At 38.9% G+C, this 20,930-nt stretch overlaps 1 protein-coding gene across 8 annotated transcripts in view; it reads right to left on the bottom strand.

Moving 5' to 3' along the window:
• Window positions 1–20,930, bottom strand: part of FBXW11 (F-box and WD repeat domain containing 11) — a 122,877-nt gene that overhangs the window by 24,380 nt on the left and 77,567 nt on the right. For 5 of the 8 annotated variants that reach the window (XM_073889944.1, XM_025867037.2, XM_073889951.1 and 2 more), the window contains 4 exons: window positions 17,861–17,923; window positions 14,484–14,709; window positions 5,434–5,620; window positions 4,291–4,381 (listed from right to left, as the gene is read on the bottom strand). In XM_073889944.1, coding sequence (XP_073746045.1) covers window positions 4,291–4,381; window positions 5,434–5,620; window positions 14,484–14,709; window positions 17,861–17,923 — 567 coding nt within the window. The remainder of the gene's footprint in view (window positions 1–4,290; window positions 4,382–5,433; window positions 5,621–14,483; window positions 14,710–17,860; window positions 17,924–20,930) is intronic. The other 3 variants (XM_073889955.1, XM_025867039.2, XM_073889970.1) reach the window with 1 other exon arrangement.

Below are 20,930 nucleotides of genomic sequence, written 5' to 3'. Positions count from 1 at the left end.
GAATGTTTATAAGCCAGGTATTTATTTATTTAACTTTAAATAAATAAATAGGCCTTTAAAAATGGAAGACAGCCCACTGTGGCATAGAAAATACCTGAGTCAGTGAGCAGCTTTGGCAAATGAGCTGGGACTGTCTGAGCTGCAGTTTCCTCCTCTGTAAAAAATGGGAAAAATAGTATCTACTTCCTCAAAACTGTTCTAAGGATCAAGTGAGATTACGTATGTAAAGTGCTCGTCACAGTGCCTCACATGATAGCAGTGATGCTCTTCCTTGTCTGCGGAGAACACTGACCAAAAGGAGTAGGCCGTGACCAAAGAAAATCTTCTCACCAAAATGTCAGGAATGGCTGTCTCGGTCTAGGCTGATATTTAATGCTGCTAGCCCCGAGCCCTCCCTAACCATTCCCAGGAAGAGGCTAAGCCTTCCAATGCAATTCCACTTCAACTCCAGCAGCAGGGATATAGGGCATACACAGGTGTACCTCTTTAATTATACAGATACCTGCCATTTCACTTAGACATCATGTGATATGGCTACTGTAGAGGACTATTTCGTGTTTTTGAGAACTTGTAAAATCCCCTTACCCTGTGCAAAGTTTCAAAATACTGGGAAAGTAGCCATGATACACAGAGTATACAGCGGCATTTAAATTGGCAATAGAGTGAAAACAGATGTCTGAGTATGGAGGAATAACATTATTTTTAGAAGCCTAAACACAACTGGGTGGGTGGGCAAGTTTCAGCATTTTCTGGTCAGGACAATATTAATATCAAGTTTGCAAACCACAAAAAAGCTCCCCACTTTCCCTGAATAAAATGTGGTTTATTAAAAGGTGCGATACAACAAACCATCATCTTACCAGTGGTCTATTCCAAGGAGAGTGCTTCAAAGGCTTTAATCCAGTGAATAAAAAGAGGGAAAAGACATATTACATGAAAGAGTTTGCCACTACTCCGAGATGGCAACAGAAAAAAATCCAAGTTCAAGACAGAATTCTGATTGACTGGAGTCTATTATAACAACTTGCATCTCTCTCCTGAGAGACGTGGGGGGCGGGGGGGGGAGCATGAAAAGAGCATGAGCTTTGGACTAAGAATCTCAGTTTTGATTAATTTGAGAGCTAAATTAAATCACTGTAGCAAAGCACCTAATAGTAAGCTCACCAGTAACAAGGAGAAGAACAACCAAGACTCTAAGTAGTAGAGGAAATATGGCTGCTTCCTTTAGGAATGTGCCTCAGTCTTTCCAGGAATTCCTTCTCACCTCAGAGGTACTCTAAACCCTCTCTTCTCTCTGTGTGGCAAGAACACCCATGAGAGATGAACTTTTGCAGAAAGCTAAGAATTCTAATTTATTCTCCCAGACTTCATCTCTCACATCTTTATTTCCTGAATAATGGGGACTGGCCACACTAAGCTAGATTCTCTACTTCTTTCTTAAAAATTAGCCAATTTCTGTAAGTCAACATGGAAGGGCAAGGTCATCTGCTCATCAAAGTCAAATCTGGGAATGGACAGATGACAGAACCCAGTACATGAAATAGAGCTGTCAAAGCAGAGCAAGAAAAAGAAAGAGGAAAAGGTGTTGTGAACTGGCAACTTTGCAAAGCACACGGGAACCACACAGACTCTGCAGCTGTGTATGGGCAACTGGGTAGGGGGCACAAACATCCACTTAGCATTCAGGGGTTGTAATTTATCTTTTAGCAATGTGATTAAAACTCTTTTAAAATACTATCTTTCCCATAACTGGAACTAAAATAGGCCAATTAATCTTATCTTAACTCAAACTCTTTTTTTCAAGAATGCTGAGTACTCACACCATTGGGGAAAGATGAGAAGATCACCTTGCAAAGTCCACAGGCATGCAACAACATACCTCTTTCTCCTTCACTTCTTTAATTTTCCAACTTTGAAAATGACAAACAACAACACTAAGCCTAAAGCTAGACAGATCTCAGTTAAATTCCCATCTCTTCTCTTAGTCTTAGCTTCCCCTTGTTACAGATGGGGATAATATGTACCTTGTAAGAATTAAATGCAATAATCTATGTAAGTCACCCAACACAGTTCATGGTATACTGCAAAGGCTCAAAAGAGGGTACTGTAATTATTATGTTCTGCCATAAGAGTTTCATACCAGCCATATGGTCAAGAGCCAAGCCCCTGAGTCTCCATTTGTTTGGTCCATAGATCACTGACACAACTCTTTACATGTGCATCCACCCTGGACAGAGTAAAACATACTCCCAAAACAGAGGTAAAGAACTCTATTTTGATGAGGTACCAGTGATCCGTAACACAGAAAGCTGTATTAAGTGCAGAAGAATACAAGGTTGATCACAGACTGTTGTTACTCACTAGCTGTGTCATCTGGGGCAAGCTATTTAACCTTGTTAAGTTTCAGTTTCCTTAACTTTAAATAAAATCATGGCCTACCTTTCAAGGCATTGTTCAGAGTGTTAAATGAAGTGTATTATAAAATGCTTCACCAAGTATCTAGCACAAGTAAACACTCTTATTATATGTGTGATACATTATTTTTTATTATTACTACTATTAGTGAATATACCAAAGTATAAAACATTATCCCTTACACTAAGAGATCTAGCCCACAAAAATCTGGAGGAGACTCTTGTGGCCAACCAGTGGGTTTTCCCAAACCACAGTTTAAGAACCGCTGGGTAGACCACCATGATGTAGAGGTTTTGTATCAAGTAGGGTTTTCCCCCATAGCTCCATTTCCCTCACATCTGCCTCCTCCACTAACTTTAAAATATTATTTCAGCCTGAGGAAATGGTTATGGTAGGTGGTGTCACATGCTATCATGCTACAGAATACTGAGTTCATACTATTGATTAAAACAGTACTCATGAGGATTAAATAAAATAATCTACGTCACCAAAATCTTCAGCCTGATCAAAGTTCTTCCAGAGTTCCTGTTTATTAATACTGACTTTCAACATTGTCCTCAAAACAAAGGACTTGCTAAAATTATTCAAGGAAACTTGGAGATAACTCTGTAAAGAATAGTTGAAAAAAAAAGCAAAAAGCAATATAGGTTCTAATATATATGCACAAGCAATATCTGAGTACAACTATCTCGGAGTAAGAGACAGCCCCTCTCCCCTGAAACACACACACACACCCCAACTTAAGATTCAAGTTAACACTGTGTCACAGCTCCGACACCGTGGAGCAATTTATTCTAAGGTTTGAACTGCCAACAGATCAATTAATTCCTAAACTTTATGATTTGTCAGGCAGAAGTTTTATATATTTAGCCTTCCCTAAAAGATTATTTTATAGCTCATTTTAGGGAGCTGTCTACTCAAGACAAGGATTTGTTTTTTAAATATGATATTCTAGTCACATTGAGATTTACCATTAGCCTAATGATTCCATCAGTTCACATCTGCCTTCTAGGGGGAGGAGGGGACTCCCCAAAAGGCACATGTTTCTCCATTAATGAATTTTGGCACAATAACTTTTATGTCTATCACCTGGGGGAGAGGATTACTTCACATTTGGGAAACTGAGTATAACTTTATGGGTGATACAGCACTGCCTAGCAAAGGCTAAACTTTTCGCCAAGGAGGAAATACTGAAGTAACCAAGACCTGCCAAGAACACATGTGAAAGAGTTAATGAGAAATGCCTGTGCATGTCTTTCCTGGTTCAAGGAAAAGAGCTAAACAATAAAACTGAACTAATTAGAACACATGAATGATATCAAACATCTCCAATGTTTCTCATCAAGTTTACAGAGTTTTACTGGTCTGGTGAAGTTACACTCACATCCAAAATGGTCCAGGAGCATAATATGCTCTATAAAACCCACTTAACTATTGCTTAGAATCATATTTGAGTCATTTTTATGAAAAAAGTTATGGGAAATTTACAGAGGAAACTGAGACTGTGCCTTCTCCAGTTCCCTCGAGGTGGCTCAAAATGTAAAACTGCTGACCTGAAAAACTGTGCCTTGGATTCTGGAAAATTTATCAAATCAGAATAAAAAGCTGACTTTGGATTCAGGTTTTAATTAACTGGCAACCTTGCAGATGTATTTCACGTTTTAGAAAAGTTAGATCATTTTTTTACAAACAGGCATTATCTACTCTGAAGAATGGCTACAGATTATACACTGATTATGACACATTTGCTTCAAGAGTTCAACTTAAAAAAAATTACCAGCTCCATGTTGCTAGATCAAAAAACACTCTAAGGCAACATAAAAAGTTGAGAACAAGACACAAAGAGCCCATAAAACAGATAAATCATAAAGTTACCTCTATATCCTGGATAATCTTTGGGTATAATGACCTATAAAATGAATTGGGAGGGCCATCTGTAGGTCTGTTCTTAAACAGGTACTGATCCCTGGCAAATAAAAACAAACAGATGTTACATTTTTGCACATAAAAGGGTGAATTTTATTTAAACATGGTACTTACAAAGATTCCGTATCTTTCAACTCAGTTAAAAGCAGGGTTTCTGACCGTTAAATTCACACATTAGACACAAGTTGTACTTTAATTTCCAGCTCTGCCTTTTATTTTCTGAACACCCAACACATATTAATATAGCCTTTCATTCTATAATTTAATAAAAAATGTTAATGAAGCTTATTACTTGGTACACATCAAACTTCTTCCCATGAAGAAAATATAGCCCTAACCCTTACTCACACCGCAAGCCATACTTCCATCGGAAACACTCTCTCTGTGCTAAGTGGGCCAGGTTACAGAGGTGTACAAGGCTCTAAAGCTGTATATAAGTTAATGGGTTATCTGAAAACTCATGCCCACTATGCCTTCCACATCTTCGATCAGAAGCAATGACAAATAGCAAAATGGCATTATTTGACTTTCTTATATTTTCTTTTTTTCTTATCTTTTGGTAATAGTATCATCATTTAAGAATAATGTGAAAGGGGGCGCCTGGGTGGCTCAGATGGTTAAGCATCTGCATTCGGCTTGGGTCATGATCCCAGGGTCCTGGGATTGAGCCCCACATCGGGCTCCTGGCTCAGCAGGGAGCCTGCTTCTCCCTCTCCCTCTGCCTCTCCCCCTGCTCAATGCTCTCTCTCTCTGTATCTCTGTGTCTCAAATGAATACATAAAATCTTAAAAAAAAAGAATAATGTGAAAGGAAAACCATATATACACAGGTTTGAAAAGGTAAATCACTCATTCAAACTATATAATACTTCCTAGCGGTTAATACTTATAAAGGAAATATGCATTGCAAAAGAAATTATTCTAACAGCTTTAACTCCCACCCCACCCCACCACCACTCCAGACCAGTCCTCTTTCCCACCTGTTGAAAAATGGGCCAACACATTTGTCAAGTGTAACTGCTTATTTAACCAGTCAAACTGACCCTATGTCCAAGGAACTTTTTTCAAGGGAACAAGCAACCCAAGAACTTACCACCCTCTTCTTTCTGAAAGCCCCTTCCATAGAGGGTCAGTGCGCACCATTCGTTCAATCAGCTTCTTCCAAAGCATTCCTTCAGAGATCACTCGCTGCCATTCTTTACATACCAGCTCTGCTGCACACAGAGACCTGGCGTCCAGGTAAGAAAGAATGTTTTCTGCTATGTGGTCTAAGCCTTGCTCTACAAAATAGAAAAGGCAGTGAAGGAATGGGAAGGGACATGGAAATGTACCAGTCACCATTTCTGTAAAGGGAAGAGGAATAAAGAAATCCTGAAGCAGGTAACATACTTGAGTAATATCAAAAGTTCTGCAGATATACAAGTGCATGAGTACATAAACACATACGCTTCTTTTTGGTTCTGAGTTTTTAAGATAAAACAATTGCTGGCAGGGCGCCTGGCTGGCTTGGTCGGTAGTGCATGCAACTCTTGATCTCAGGGCCATTGAGTTCAAGCCCCAGGTTGGCCATAGAGGTTACTTTAAAAATATATATACACATACATATGTATGTATATATGTATGTATATGTATATATGTATGTATATACATAAATTTATGGCAACAGTTCCTGCGTGTAAAAGCCAATCCTGGACAGTTTTCTATTTATTTGTCAGAAATTATGAAAAAAGACTTGTCTGCATTTTCTTTTACATAACTCTTTTACAAAACCACTACAGGATAACGATTCCTCAAATTTTACAGATGAGGCACAGAGAAGTAAAGTTCTCAAGATTTCACAACTATAGAGTAGTAAAGCCTACACTGCAACTCTGATCTCTTGCTCCTAAGTTGGTGTTCTTTCCCCCTCTGACCTACCATCTCTCGTAACAAATCATCCCCTTAAATCATGATCTATGTGAATCCCTCGGAGCCAAGGAGACAAAAAAGGTGAAACACTGACACAGCTTAAAAAGCTTATGAAAAGTTAGGTGACAATCTAAGAGTTAAAGTCAGGTCTCCTTAGATGTATTTTTGTCAATCATTCTTCATCTCCTTCTTATGGAGGTAAAATCCTCAAAAGCAAGAACCATATATGCCTACAAATTCTTCAACCTTACGAGGCTTATCCCAACACAATGCAAGGGTCCTCCCAAAGACAACTAAGATTCAGAGTCTGCCTGACACTGCCATGGTGTCAACACAGTCAACATTGTGGCCACCTGCAAACTCCCACCCTGTGGTTCTAGTCAAACCCTCCATAACTACAAAAAATAAAGCTCACCCCCAGGCCTACTGCAGTGGTGGGAATGCTAAACATATAGGCAGAAAATTTCAATTTCAAGTCTAGCAGTTCTTTGACATGAAATAAATATTGAAATGTAACTGGCCCTTGGTCTTTTACTGTTATAAAATGGTAATCACTAGTAACCATTGTCCTTTCTCACACCACCAGTAAGAATCAAATGAAAGAATTTTATGAAAAGACTTTAAAGACAACAAAGCACCATACAAGATTAATATTTGCTCTCTTTTTCAAGATAAATAGAAGCCATATAGTGGCACTAACTTGGCAGGAAATCGGTAAGTCTTTAAAGTTTCAGAGCTCAGTTTTCTCATCTGTATAAGATGGGGAAATAATCTCTACTTTGAAAATATCAAAATGAGATGATGCATTAAAATGCTTCACAAACTACTGTTGTCTTCAACTCTGAGAATGACACTTTCTACTGTCAACTCTGGTTTACAAGCCTTTCATATACTAATTGTCCTACTCTGGTCTAGATCTAATACCCAAGCTCTGATCTGATCATGAAGACTACCCTGAAGCCACGATCTTTTCTTGTACATGTCATTATATTACAGTTGGTGCAAAGATTACAACACCTTTATCTAGTAGTTCTATCACAGTAGATTCCTAGATGGCAGTAAGTTAAAATAAATTCCTAAGCCTGTTCCCCAACAATATTTATTTTAAAAAATTCCCCCAGGTCTAAATTTGTATGGCTAATGGAGAGTTGAAGGGCAGCTTCATGCAGGAATTTATAGTTATCCTTGCTATAGTTCACCTTTGAGGCTTGACCTGACCCTTCCACATCAGCCTCTAGAATTCTGATTCTGTCCTCCAGAAGAGTGGGTATTCCACACCAAAATTCTGCATGACAGTCAAATGCAGTAAGTCTTTATCCCAAGTTCTTGGCAAACACGTTAAATGGGTCAGAACCAAGGACAGCACCCATGATTCTAGATATTTCTATCCAGGCTTCTGTGGGTCTATTCATGAAATACACATACCAATACTGAGCCACTGGTTCTGTAACCATCTGGATGTACCACTGTTCAGCCTATCTCTCTCTATTCAGTGTTTGAATATTTGGAGAAACTCTGCCCCATATAAAAACCCTACCACCTTTACCTTTTACATCATTCTTCTGACCCACTAATCTGATAACCTTATCCCCCTCCCCTACCCCGAAGTCAGGCGAATTTGGTATGGCTACACTTTGTATTCTCTTGCTGGTGCTTACTACGTAAAGTTGGTATCACATTTTTTGTTTACAAGTTGGCAAGGAGCTGCTTTGTGTCCCTTTTTTTAAACACATATAACCCAAGTTCATTACAGAAAAATTATAAAATCCATATAAGCAAAAACTTTTTAATCCCTAAATCCTCTCAGAGATAAGGGCTCCTAACATTCTGTATACATCCTTCTAGGCTTACACAACCCTACAGAGTCTTTTTGGCTGCAAATTATTTAACTTTGATAATCCATTTGAAAGGTCTGCTAGAGTATGACATCAAATTTATCAGCCAACATCCCCCAAATACACCCACCTCTACTTTTCCAGTTCTTAAAACCAGGAAAAGTGCTCATCGATCACATCTCAGGGTGCTATCATGCAAGGCTACCAAACACAACCGTACAAGCTGTAAAGGGCACAACTATACCCAGCAGCTCTGCTTCCTCTCAATGTTCCACAATTCTGAAAATCACATCTACAGGTTCTGTCAATATCCTGGCACACAATGTCTTTAGGTCTGCTTGTTTGTAGGAGCTTTGGTTTCCTTTTTGTGTATCTCCATGATCATGTGCCCCTTTCTTCCATCTTCATTTAAAATCAGGGAAATCCATGGATAATCACATACAGTCTTACTTGCAGCGCTCCACTGCTAGGACTAACAAATTAACAAGAATTTCAAATTTCAGAATCTCTCAGACCTCTATATTCATATTTTCTTTTAGTGTCTCTAGTCATGGGCTAATAGATTTAGCTCTTCTCTGAATTTTTCTAATTCTGGGTACTTACCTATCTTCTAGTTTCTACACGTCCTATGAGAACACGGTCACCTTTCAAGATCTAGGTTATTTCCATATCATTAGCCAAATCCTCCTAACTGATCATAAACACACCCCTAACCAATTCCCCTCGTGAGTCCCCTGCTCTCTGGGAGAGGAAATGAATAGGAGACAAGATTGCATCAGATAGTTGCTTTCTCAATGCAACTTTCTCAATAACTGCAATATCCCCATTGTCTGACTATGAACTGGGAAAGCAGCATCCAAATCTTCCACCTGCCTGGGTGGTCTAGGAGCTGGTTCTCAGAAGCCTGTGTGGTTGTAATTAAGTCACTTAGGGCAAGTGATTTTTAAAACAAATAAACAAAAACAACAAGCAACAAAAACAGATTCCCTGGACATTTTTTCTGGTCTACTGAATCAGAATCTTTAGATGGTGAGGACCAGGAATCTGTATTTTTAAGAAGTGCCACCAGATAATTTTAAACAGTTGGGAACTACTGCTTTATAGCCATGATACCCCTTTTAGTCCTCTTTGATTTTTCCCCCCGTCAATAGCTCACCATTAGACTATCACTGAGTTTCTGCATAAGGAAATCTCTAACACATATTTCCTCCTCTTTCAAAATGCCATCACTCCAATTCAGTAACATCTCTATGACATCTATGAGATTCAGTTTCTTTGGATAATACTTTAAATTCATACCATCATTCTAGGAGGCAGCATGTTTTAGTTTCTTGGTAAATGCCCTGGCTGCAGAGTCAGATAACCTGGGTTGAAGCACATCAGTCTTCCTTTTTGGATCTCATTTTCCATAAAACAGGAATGGTATTAAATGGCTGAAGTGGATGATCTTGATATAATCTGCACAATAACCCTCTGAGACAGCTACTCTCAATATGCTCGTTTTATGAACTACTTAGCCTTGTTGGGAAAGTTAACAGGAAGAGGTTATTAAGGAGCCTGATACAGAACTGGTACTTGCTAAGTGTCAGTCTCTGTTCTCCTTCCCTCATACCCAAATCCCCTTAGCTGATATCATTGGTCAAAGAAGCTAAGCAATGTTGCTCTTCTTTGTTATTTTCTGCAGAGAAAATGTTGCACTCTAGCAAAGTGCTAAGCCCACTCACATTCCCTTAAAGGTTTAGGGTATTGGAATCCCACAACCTCTATCTGAACACCTTAGAAAAGCTATCCCCAGAGCCATGCAGACCATTTAACTTCCTTGTTTCAAGCCTATTTGGGACAAAGAAGTTACTGAGTAAGGTGGTCCATTTGCTCTGGCTAAAAAGTGCTTTGAGGTGTTAAAACTAAGTATTTCTTGGGGCGCCTGGATGGCTCAGTCGTTAAGCGTCTGCCTTCAGTTCAGGTCATGATCCCAGGGTCCTGGGATCGAGCCCCGCATCGGGCTCCCTGCTCGGCGGGAAGCCTGCTTCTCCCTCTCCCACTCCCCCTGCTTGTGTTCCTGCTCTCACTCTCTCTCTCTGTCAAATAAATCTTTAAAAAAAAAAAAGCAAAAACAAAAAAACCCTAAGCATTTCTTAAGTACCAATATCTGGCTCTCACTGACTCTATCCTGCTGAGACTCCCCCATCTCCCATCACCACCCCCCTTCCCAAGGCAACAAGAGGACACATTATGGTTTCAGAAAACGAGGCCAGAACACGGCACACACAATGCTGAGGAAGTGCTTCTGTTGCTAATTATAGGCACCAGATGAAGGTCTGGAAAAATTTCAGTAAATTAAAACAATTAAAAGGCACAAATTTCAAAGTTCAACATGTAAATAACACTATACCAAAATGAAACTCAACTGTAAAATGTCAGTTCAATGCCCTTGACTACAGCCTGTTTTAACACAGCTGCTTAGATCATACAATTATAGTACCTTTTATTATTTTAGAAACACATTTCGAAAAGCAGCTGCAAAGAAACTCCCTTCCCACCCACTCCTGCTGTCCCTTCCAAGTCACAGATCTAGTTGTAAAATCTGAAGTTAGAAACCTTCTGAAAGAAAAAAACAATACAACTGCTGACAGCAACAGTACGTCAATGGATGTCTTTAACTTGGAATACACTGACCTAAAGATTCAGAGAGAACTGAAGTGAAATGACACTCAGGTCACAAAGTCCAACATGTTGTTGTACCAACAAAGTGGTGCAAACGCCTACCTATATGATGTCAGGATGAATCAATTCAGAAATTAGCGGGTGAATAATTAAAACTTCCTGGCAACAAATCTTATTACCTCCGGAGAAGCAGGTGTTTCCTGCCTCTCCGGGGTTTTTTTTTTTCCCCTTTCCTTTTTTTTTTTTTAAGCTACCATCCTCAGAATACCCACCAGATGTCAGGCATATTACATACATTGTTTTTAATCTTCACAATATCCCATGAAGTGTTATTATTATTCCCACACAAAAGAGGAAACCAAGGGTCCAAAAAGTGGGCTCGTAGAACTATTAAGTGCAGGGGCTGGGATTCAAATTTAGGGGCTGTGTAAATCCAACACCCAAGCTCTTTCCACTCTGTCATGCTGGTCTTTGGCCCTGCATCCAGCCTAAAAAGCCTTAGCTACGCTCTGGTTCTTCCATGTCTCCCAAGACCTTTGATCTAGTCTGTCACATTTACAGTCCATAACGGTTTATCATCCTTACTTGGGGATAAGACAAATGAATAAACCATGGCCAGGAAGCTAAGTGTTTCAAAATTCTTAATTGCTTAGATACCTCACCAAAAGGATCGCCAATGCTTATCAACCTCTTTGAAGTACGATCTGCCTCTACTTCAAATGGTATAAATTTTCCCTTTAACAACAGTTCTCACAAACCACAAACTTAGCCTGCAGAAATTGACATCGCAGACTAAACATTTACCATGATTTTTAGAAAAGCATATCATAATTATCACTTTTTCCACTGAACCAAAAGGAGCCAGAGACCACAAACATTTTCCATTTTCCCTATACTGACAGGTATGATATTCACAGTAAGCATTTAAAAGTGAGAACTATAGACAATTTTTATAGAATTAATGGTTTCTACAATCAAAAGAAGTCTTAAGTTGACAATTTCAAAGAGTAAAAACTTGAAACTCAAGATCATCTACAGTAAAAGTTAAACACCAAACTAGAACAGTGATTAGTAAAGTTGCTCCGCACATTATTAAATTTAAGTATGAACATACACATGGACCTGTTTCTACCCTAATACTCTTAAGGCAGGGTCTTTGTTAAGGAACTAACGCCAATTTTAATCCAAGTCTACTAGACACCAACACAATCAACTAGGCCAGCTTGTCCCCAGCTATTAGATTCATATGTATGATATATACTGACATATGTATATATGTTCATATCAAATCCTTTTAAAAGAAATAGCATTTTAACAAAAATATTTCCATGTCCCAGCCAATGGTCCATTCATTTCATGTAATATTCAATACCACAAAATTCCACTTTAACAGAGATATGGACAATGCCTTAAAATTCGCTGTAATGAAAACTGAATTGTATGCAATTATACTAACCATATTTATATACATAACACATGTTCATCTGTTCTGTCTCTTCTCCAAGACCATACACTCCCCAAGAGAAGGGGTTGCCTCTCAACTACACTCTGCAAATCAAGAGAACTTCAACAGTGCCACCTCGTGGATATTCTGTAAACATAAGGTGAGTTTCTTGGCACTCTAAAATGTTTGAGAAGCAAATTACAGGCAAAAATAAAATAAAACCAAAACAGTAGAAAGCAAACAAAAAAACAACAGATTTGCCTGAGAAAAATGAAGCCATAACTTCATTTAGTTAAAAGCACTTATGAGGAACAATTACAATCATCCACTTTAAAAACTGCCCTTTTTCTTGATGTAAGATGCAACCTCAGTCCACAGAAAGGCTTGGGTGCCAGGGGTTCTGGGTTCTGGCACTGCACAAACCAGAGACGCTGCACCAAAGGCTCACTCACCTTACTTAAACCCACCTATAATTCCCTCTCCCCAACCCCTTCGCCCTCCCTCCCTCTCATACAATTAAAACCATATCTGTTTCTCTCTCATAAGTAAAAGTAATTATTACTGAACTGGGTTGTAAACATGCATTCTATACTTAGGGCCAATTTAAGGAATTTTCCAGAGTAATCCTAACTATAATGATTTCAGCCTTTGCACTAACTTTTGAAGCAGCCCCCACCATCACCCACATAATCAACACAATAACCAAGATGTATGATCTTTGTCACTTCATGCAATTTCTCTGATCACTGGCTTCCCAGTCTATACAATGAAAAAGAGGATTAAGGATGGCTAAGATCCCTCTTAGCAATTAAATACTATACAATTCTAGAAAGAGAGGGTTCTTATTTTCTTTTCTAGAAATACTAATGAATGAAATGGGGCAAACAATACTACATTTTAGCATAAAAACAATAGGAGAGTCAAAATTTTCTAAGCTAACTCTCAAATATCCTTAAACACTCCCCATTGTACGAACACATTTTGGAAGAAAGAGTAGAAATTCGAAGCTGCCCTGAGACCCGAGCCCCGGTCCTATCTGCTGTGGAAATCCTTAGAATATGGAGTCCTGATGCACTGTAAATCACAGACAGGCCAAGAGAGGAGCTACTCTTTGAAGAGCTGTCCAGAAGCTCTGATAGGTTAGGGCTGGTGGCAATGGCACTGTTTCATCCCTGGCCATTTGTAGGTCTACCCTGGCATGGCAGTTGTAACCTCTAGACTACACTGACCATATTAGATGAAAACATTCTGGCTACCATTCTCTTCAGAAGTGAAATCTATCTTACTAGTCAAATTTATATTTAAAATTAAAAGAAGAAGAGGAGGAGTGATAAAGAGAGAGAAAAGAGAGAATTAATGAGTGATCAAAAGTCAAAGAGGGATACAATAGGGAGAGCACAGAGGATTTTTAGAGCAGTGAAACCGTTCTATAGGATACTATAATGATACATACATGTCATTATATATTTGCCAAAACCCATAGAATGTACAACACCAAGAGTGAACCCTAATGTAAAGTATGGACTTTGGGTGACAATGATGTATCAAGGTAGGCCTATGTGTTATATAACAAATGAGCCACTCTGGATGGGATGGTGATGGGGAGTGGGGTGAAGATATGGAAAATATGGGAATTCTCTATATAGTCTATTTTACTATAAACCTAAAACTATTCCAAAAAATAGTCTTTTTTTTTTTTTTAATCAAAGTAAACTTAACCAGAGGAGTATGTGGGTGTGAGGGAGACAGGGAAAGAGAGAGGGAGAGAGAGAGAGAGAGAGAATGAGGGAGAAGATGCAGAAGTAAGTTTCAAAAAATGTACTAAAGACATGCCATCAGTTTTTCCAATATATTTTTGCCATCCCCTATCCTAAATGTCACTTCAGGTACAAAGGAACATCCTAAACTTTGGGACACTTCTTAAACACAAACACTGTAGGAAAAATTGTCTCATATTTTTAAAAATTACTTATAAAGGCAAAATACAGATTATATATAGACTACATCAAAACTATCAGCATAGCATCAACTCATTAAATTAAGTGAAACAATAATATGACCAAAGACCAACACCATTAATCGCAGAAATGGCCTACATTTCCTATACAGATGCTACATTGTAACTCCTTTTCAAGTGCCATATATTAAAATACAATATGGTTCCAAAGAAACTCACACTGTAGTCACACTGTACTCACTCATGCATTTCACAAATATCTACTCAGCTCCACCTAGGCCCTTGGGCTGGACATTCTTCCACTGCTCAGTTTTTTAAAAGACAAGTACAGTTACCTGGTAAAGCAGTAATAAAGTCCCGCTGCAACATGGGCTTCAGGTAAGAGTTAATATGTCCATGCTGATAATGACACATTCGTGAAATAAGGTGTTCCACAAATTCCACTTGATCTGATTCAGACCACTGGTCAAAATATTTAATACACAAGTCTTTTTCTTTTTGATAGTTTCCTTCTGATGGCCTCTTTCTGGAGACGATCACAGATGATGTTCCATTACTTATCTATTTTAGAAAAATAAAGAAAAAATTAATTGGTTTGATAAGGAAAAGAAATCTAATTAGTATTTCATTGGAAACATTTTTTCACCCTGTGCATTTAATCTTAAAATGCCAGTTATACCTTAAAGTCAAACTCATTCCTTCATTAATTCATTCATGAAGTAATTTAAAATGTCTTCAGGGCCTGTGTTCTCAAATTAGTCTCTAAAGTAAATGTCAAATTTACAGCTATTTATGAAGCTAAATGGTGTCTCAAGTCATCATTCTCCAAAGCTTATTCTAAAACCATGTGGCTATTAAATAACCATCTTAGAGAACTTGCTCAACTTGGCCAAGTAGCAATGATTGTTTTACTTCCCCAAAGACCAAAGTCAATGCTATATTCATCTATGCCAATGGTTCTCACACCTATGTGCATCAGAGTAACAAGAGGGCTTCCTAACTCACAGATTGCCCGGCTCCACCACAGATGCCCTGATTCTATTGGTCTGGAATGCAGCCTGAGAATCTGCATTGCTAACAAGTTCCCAGGTGGTACTGCCCCTGCTGGTCCGCAGAACACACTTTGAAAACCACTGGTCTATCTAATGAAGAAACCTGAAGGCAATTCAATCTAAAAACTGAATCCATCTCCAAAATGTATCCAGGGTTACTAAACTGCTGCCAAAAAAAGTTTAGACTTTCACTCCCTTTGTTTGATCACCTACTTCAAAAGTCACCCAAGGTAAACCACATATTCCTGAAATGATCCTTATCCTATAGAGTTGGCCTATGATATCCCACAGACTCCTATACTAACTGTGCATTTCTCATCAAATCTACATGGTCCTTGCACAAAACCAGTACACTGTTCTACAAATGAAAACTACATACACTGCATCTGACAACAGCATCAGGAAAAAAAACCAAAACCAAAAACCAGGAATCCCTAGACTGAAGCCACAACTGCCACTGATGCTATAAGGCTCAATAACATCCCTGTTTAAAAACAAAATTACCTCTATGTTTTTATCAAACATTTGCCAAGCTATCTGCCCATCACTCCTTTGATAGCCCCTTCATGGGTAATACCAAAAAGACTAGCATAGAAGAGAATTTTGATAATTGAAGAGTTATATTACAAACATGCATTAATTCCATTAGGAGCTTATCTCAGAAGTTTCACACAGAAAGAACCAACAGCTTTGTTATCACTATGTTCCCTAAATTAGAATGGACTGAATCCATCCCATAAATATCCATAGAAGTCTGGCTTTCCTTATTAAAATCTTAGATATCATACCTGCCTGAAGCAAGTTTTATGTCCACATTTAGAGGTATAGTCAGAAGGCTTTCGGCTCCCACCCCATTTATCTTACCACCTCCTTCTCTAGGAATGTTTTTTCCCTTGTCATTTGGGTGAGGAAGAGCTCAACGACATGGAGTACCACTTTTTCTCCCTTGTCACTTGGGTGAAGGAGAGCTCACTGACACTGGGTACCACCAGAGGGCAGCATTGAACAGAAATTTTTGATGCTGCTTGTAGTTAAGACCTCTATCTAACTTAAGACCTTAAAAATCAACATTCAAAACAGTCAGAAAAAAATGAAAATTCTTCACTGTGATGAGTATCTGCTGGCATAAGGAGCATCTTTGCTACTTTTAAGTATAAGGGTGTTCACCATAATGTTATAACAGAAAAATGAGAAATAACTGCCCAACTATAGGCAAGTGGATAAAGCAAATAATAATGCATCTACATAGGGTACTATAATGGAGCCATTAAAATTAGGTTTATAAAGTAAGATTTTAATAACAAGAGAACATGTTTATGAAACCATGTTAAGGAACAAAAGGCAAGATGCACAATTTTATACAGCATTATAATTACAGTTATTTGTGTGAAGGGGAACACACAAGACAGAGCAAAGGATACGTACAAAAATGCTACAAGAGCCTAATCGTGAGAAAAAGAGCTGTATGTTTTCCTTCCTCTTTTCTTTCTATATTTTGTTCATTGTAACTTGTCAAAATAATTTCTTTCGTAACAGGTTAAATATGATGGTAACAACTTGCATTTGTGTACTGCTTTATAATTTACAAAATACTTTCATATCCATTACCTCATTTGATAAGCAAAAGGGTTATTATTTCATCTACAACAGAAGGGTTCCTAACCACCCAGCTTCCCTGCAGCACTGGCATACCAATAACTAGTTGACTGAAAGACAGAACTTACGAAAGAAAAACGGAAAGCCAAAGTGTTAGGAGCCACTGTGAACTGAAGAATCAATAGTAAATGAAGAGACTCCTATTGGAAAATACCAAATGTGAAGGAGGAACAGAAGTCAGTCTGCACACAGTTCCCCAAATAGTGGCAAATGCACAATTCTACAGCACATTTTCCATTTCTACTTTCTAACCACCTGCTGGGACCAGAAGCATCTTCCTGGCATTGTTTTGCTTTGTTTCATTTCCACCTTAAATTTGTTGGGCATACTTTATTCTTACTAACCAATCTACTCCTTTTGTTTCAAATAAAATGAACCCAGAGAATATTTTCACATTATTCTCTTCCTATTTAAAATCTGTTTTGCTTTTAATAGTGTCTTTATGAAGGGAAAAGTTATTTGTACCATAATGGTTGATGAAAGGATCAAATCATGAAACTTTACATACCACCAACCACACCCCCCCACTGGCAAAAACAAACAAACAAAAAACAAAACAGAAAAACCCTGGGGGATTGGGAGGGAACCGGGCAGACTAAAACAGAGCCAGAGGAGAAGAAAAGAGAGTTTAAAGGGAAAGAGCAAACTAACAAGAAATGGGGGAGAAGGGTGAGGGTGGCGAGACTAAGTCACCAGTGCACACACTGGTGTGGCATGGTACTATTCTGGTGACAAAGGACACCACCTCCGGCTTAGCCCGTGCCAATATACGGAGTATTTCAGCCTACAGACACTTCAGAATCTCTGTAGTAACCCCAAAATTCTTTACTATTCATAATGACACTTCCCTAAGGAACAGAAGATAAATTAGGGTGAATTCTGAAACTAGCAAAAATGCACAAAGGAAAATGCTTAGCTCTTGTTTTTACGGAGGACACAACCTGAGGGAGCATCTCATCTATAGTAAGTCAACTGCTATCTTATCTGTGCGGCGTCATTCCTACCTGCCAAAGAGTATTTTTCTTTGGGGACTCATCTTCATTTTGATCCTCCATAACTGAAGTGTTCTAAGGGGGGAAAAACAGGTTATTTGAATTATGACGAGTTTTACAAATCCCTAAATAACTACACCAAAATATAATTTTGAAACCCAAATTAGAATGTATCGACACAAACCCAAGAACTATTTGGCTTGTGACTAACACGTGCCATTTTGAGTCAAGAGGGTTGTGCTCCTCTTTCATAAATCAATACAGTTAGTGGCTGGACAAAAGTAAGCATAAAGTCTTTACTTCTAAGGTTGGGCACGCTTAGAAAACAGCTATATTATGGGACTGGGACTGAGGCTCTACCTCAGTCGTCACTGTTAACTCTTTCACTTGTGGCAAGAAGTCCGAGAGACCCACTAAGTTCTTGATAATTGCTCAAAGCATTTACTAGAATGTCTGCTATTCAGGAATCCATCCCAACCATCATCAGCAAGTAGGACTGACAAAGCTCTGGAAGCCTCTCTGCTTTTCTCTTTCCTCCCTTGATAACTTTGTTTTTCTGGACGGGCTCTACCATCTCCCTTAGCAAGCATGGTGGGTACCCCAACTTCTTCCCTGAAAAGGAGGATGCTGGTAGCCAGTAACAATCTGGCTTGCCTTGGGAATGCATTAGCTTTTGATTTTTGTGTTTACTGCACAAAGAGGCACTGTGTAATCTTTCTGGTGACCTAGTCGCTCAATAGATGCCCATTAACTGGAGATTATACATGATTGGATTTTCCCTTTTGAAGCTCCTACCTAATGGCTAAATGGAAACTTAATGAGAAGGGAAAGTGGGAGAGTTGTGCTCTGAAAGGAATAACAATTTAAGTCCCTCTAAGATTCCTTCCCAAACCTAAAATTCTAACATTAGGGTATAAAATTTATAACATTCCGCAGCAGTATTCAAAAGGATCCTACAGATCTGTTTAAGTTATCAATGTTTACAAGATTCTGTTTATTGCCTTTGGGGATAAGCCTATCTCAAAATTTCCCTATTTTTCCTTTATTTTCTTCAAGTCTTAAAACCCATACAGTATTCTCAAACAATTTGTTTGAAAAACCCAATGTGGGTAATGACAGAAGAAACACCACTGAACACTAGTACACTGTAGGTCACATTGCTGGCTCTGATGAGGGATACAGTATGATGTAGTACAAGAGTCAAAGGCCTTGAAACCAGAGAGACGTTGGAATGCCAATCTGGTCACTCATGTGTGTGTGTGTGTGTGTGTGTGTGTGTGTGTGTGTGTGTGTGTGTGTGTGTGCGCGCGCGCGCACACGCGCGCGCGTTTTCCCATGGACAAATACAAACCATATAAAAGTGTTGTGGGGACTGAGACTCCCCAGCACAGTGCTTGATGTGTAACTGGTATTCAAAGAAATCTGTTTATGTCCTGCTTTGAAGATGCTACTTTCCCCAAGTGCTATCTTCTCATACTTTTCTAACCTCAGACTTTGAGAGAATAGCTCCAGATGGCTGTGTACAGAGAAAATCCACTGGCTCACTCACTAAAATCTTGTAAGCCCCACAGCACCAAGGTCTGCAATGGGGGAGAGGGGCAGAAGGGCCAGGCTTCCTATATGAGAAAGCCAAGAGCTAGAGAGGAAGGCAATGTGTCCAAGGGGCCAAAACAGGTCTAGAGTGAAGACAGATTAATGATCCTGAATGGGAAGAAGAAGATGGAGTATAGAAAAACAAAAGTAGTATTTCTCCATGTAATTTTCCTTTTACTGCTATCTAGAAGGACTTGGGATTAATAAAGCTGGCAGGGGAGTGAATAAAGGGGCAACAGTGACTAAGTACATCATCTTCTGGGTCTGACTGGTAGTTACAAAGCCATCTTTGCAAGGTCACAATGTCCTCAGTTCTAAGAGAGTGAGAAGAAGAAAGCATGGCTGGAAACATGAAAAGTTAAGTATATAGAGTAGAGGAAAGATGGGAGGTCCCTGCCCCCATCTTCAGGCACCCCAGGAAATGTATGAGGGATGCATAAATGTAGTGTTTTAAACTAAAAACTTGTGTTATACAGGAGGAGTCTGAACCCACCAGAGCTATTCTGACCTAAGCTACCTAAATACCTTCCTCACTCGGGGAGGAAATAAAAGTCAGAAGTCCCCACAGACTACACAAGAAGCAACCTTCTTTACAGTTTAATTCTTCCTTTCATTCATTCCAAAACAGAGAAATGGTGTTTATTTACATAGCTGAGAAAGAAACAACTCCTCTGATAAAAATAGCAACTATTCTCTTAAGGCCTGATAAAAGTGAATAAAGATATACAATTTAATAAAATTATATTTAATAAAGCCCTGGGGTGGCTAGAATAGCTTCCCCATCATACATATCTTTTCAACTTCTCTTATAAAGCCCTCAGGAGAAGATGCCAAAGGGAAAATGCTGCTCTCAAGCTACACTGATCAGAGGATCATTTCCAAGGAGTATTCCAGGTGACACAAGAGACGCTCAGAGTGAAAAGGGTCCCAGGGTCTAATTAAGTTTGACAAATGCTGTATGCTCCTGTGCATGCTCTCTCCTCCCAACTTCACCCCCCTTTTTTTCCGTCTCCCTTTCTCTCTCTTCTCACACACACACAGTCACAAAATATCTCAGTAAGATACTAAAGGCTCTGAAATGTCCTATAATTAAATCATGTTAAATTAGTTTAATCCAGTTTTCCCAAGTTTGTTGGACGTGGACATCCCCCTTTTATACCTCTTAGTGATAGTTCCAGCACATACTGGCAGACACCGGACTAGGACACTAGCATGGTATAATCCCTTCCTCCTCCCACTGTACTGGGCAAATATTTCTGAGAGAGCAAGGAAATACCCACTTTTGCTAAGTATAACATACTCGCCTCCTACTGCCCATCTTTGTCAGCCTACAACATGGGACTGTGCGGAAAGGAGGGACAGCATGAACAGAAAATTCTCTTATAAGAGCCAAAATTTTTTCGTAATCACTTTGACTTTTACTCCTTAAATACTAAAATAGACACAAGGTCACAGGCTCAAGGGTGAGGTAAGAAAGAACAGTGAGTCT

The sequence above is a fragment of the Callorhinus ursinus genome, unplaced genomic scaffold (assembly GCF_003265705.2).
Source record: "Callorhinus ursinus isolate GAN/ISIS: 27379988/994484 unplaced genomic scaffold, GSC_fseal_2.0 scaffold3, whole genome shotgun sequence".
NCBI classification, from domain to species: Eukaryota; Metazoa; Chordata; class Mammalia; order Carnivora; family Otariidae; genus Callorhinus; species Callorhinus ursinus.
Note: the sequence above shows the minus strand (reverse complement) of the source record. Positions and strands in the feature narration are given on the sequence as shown.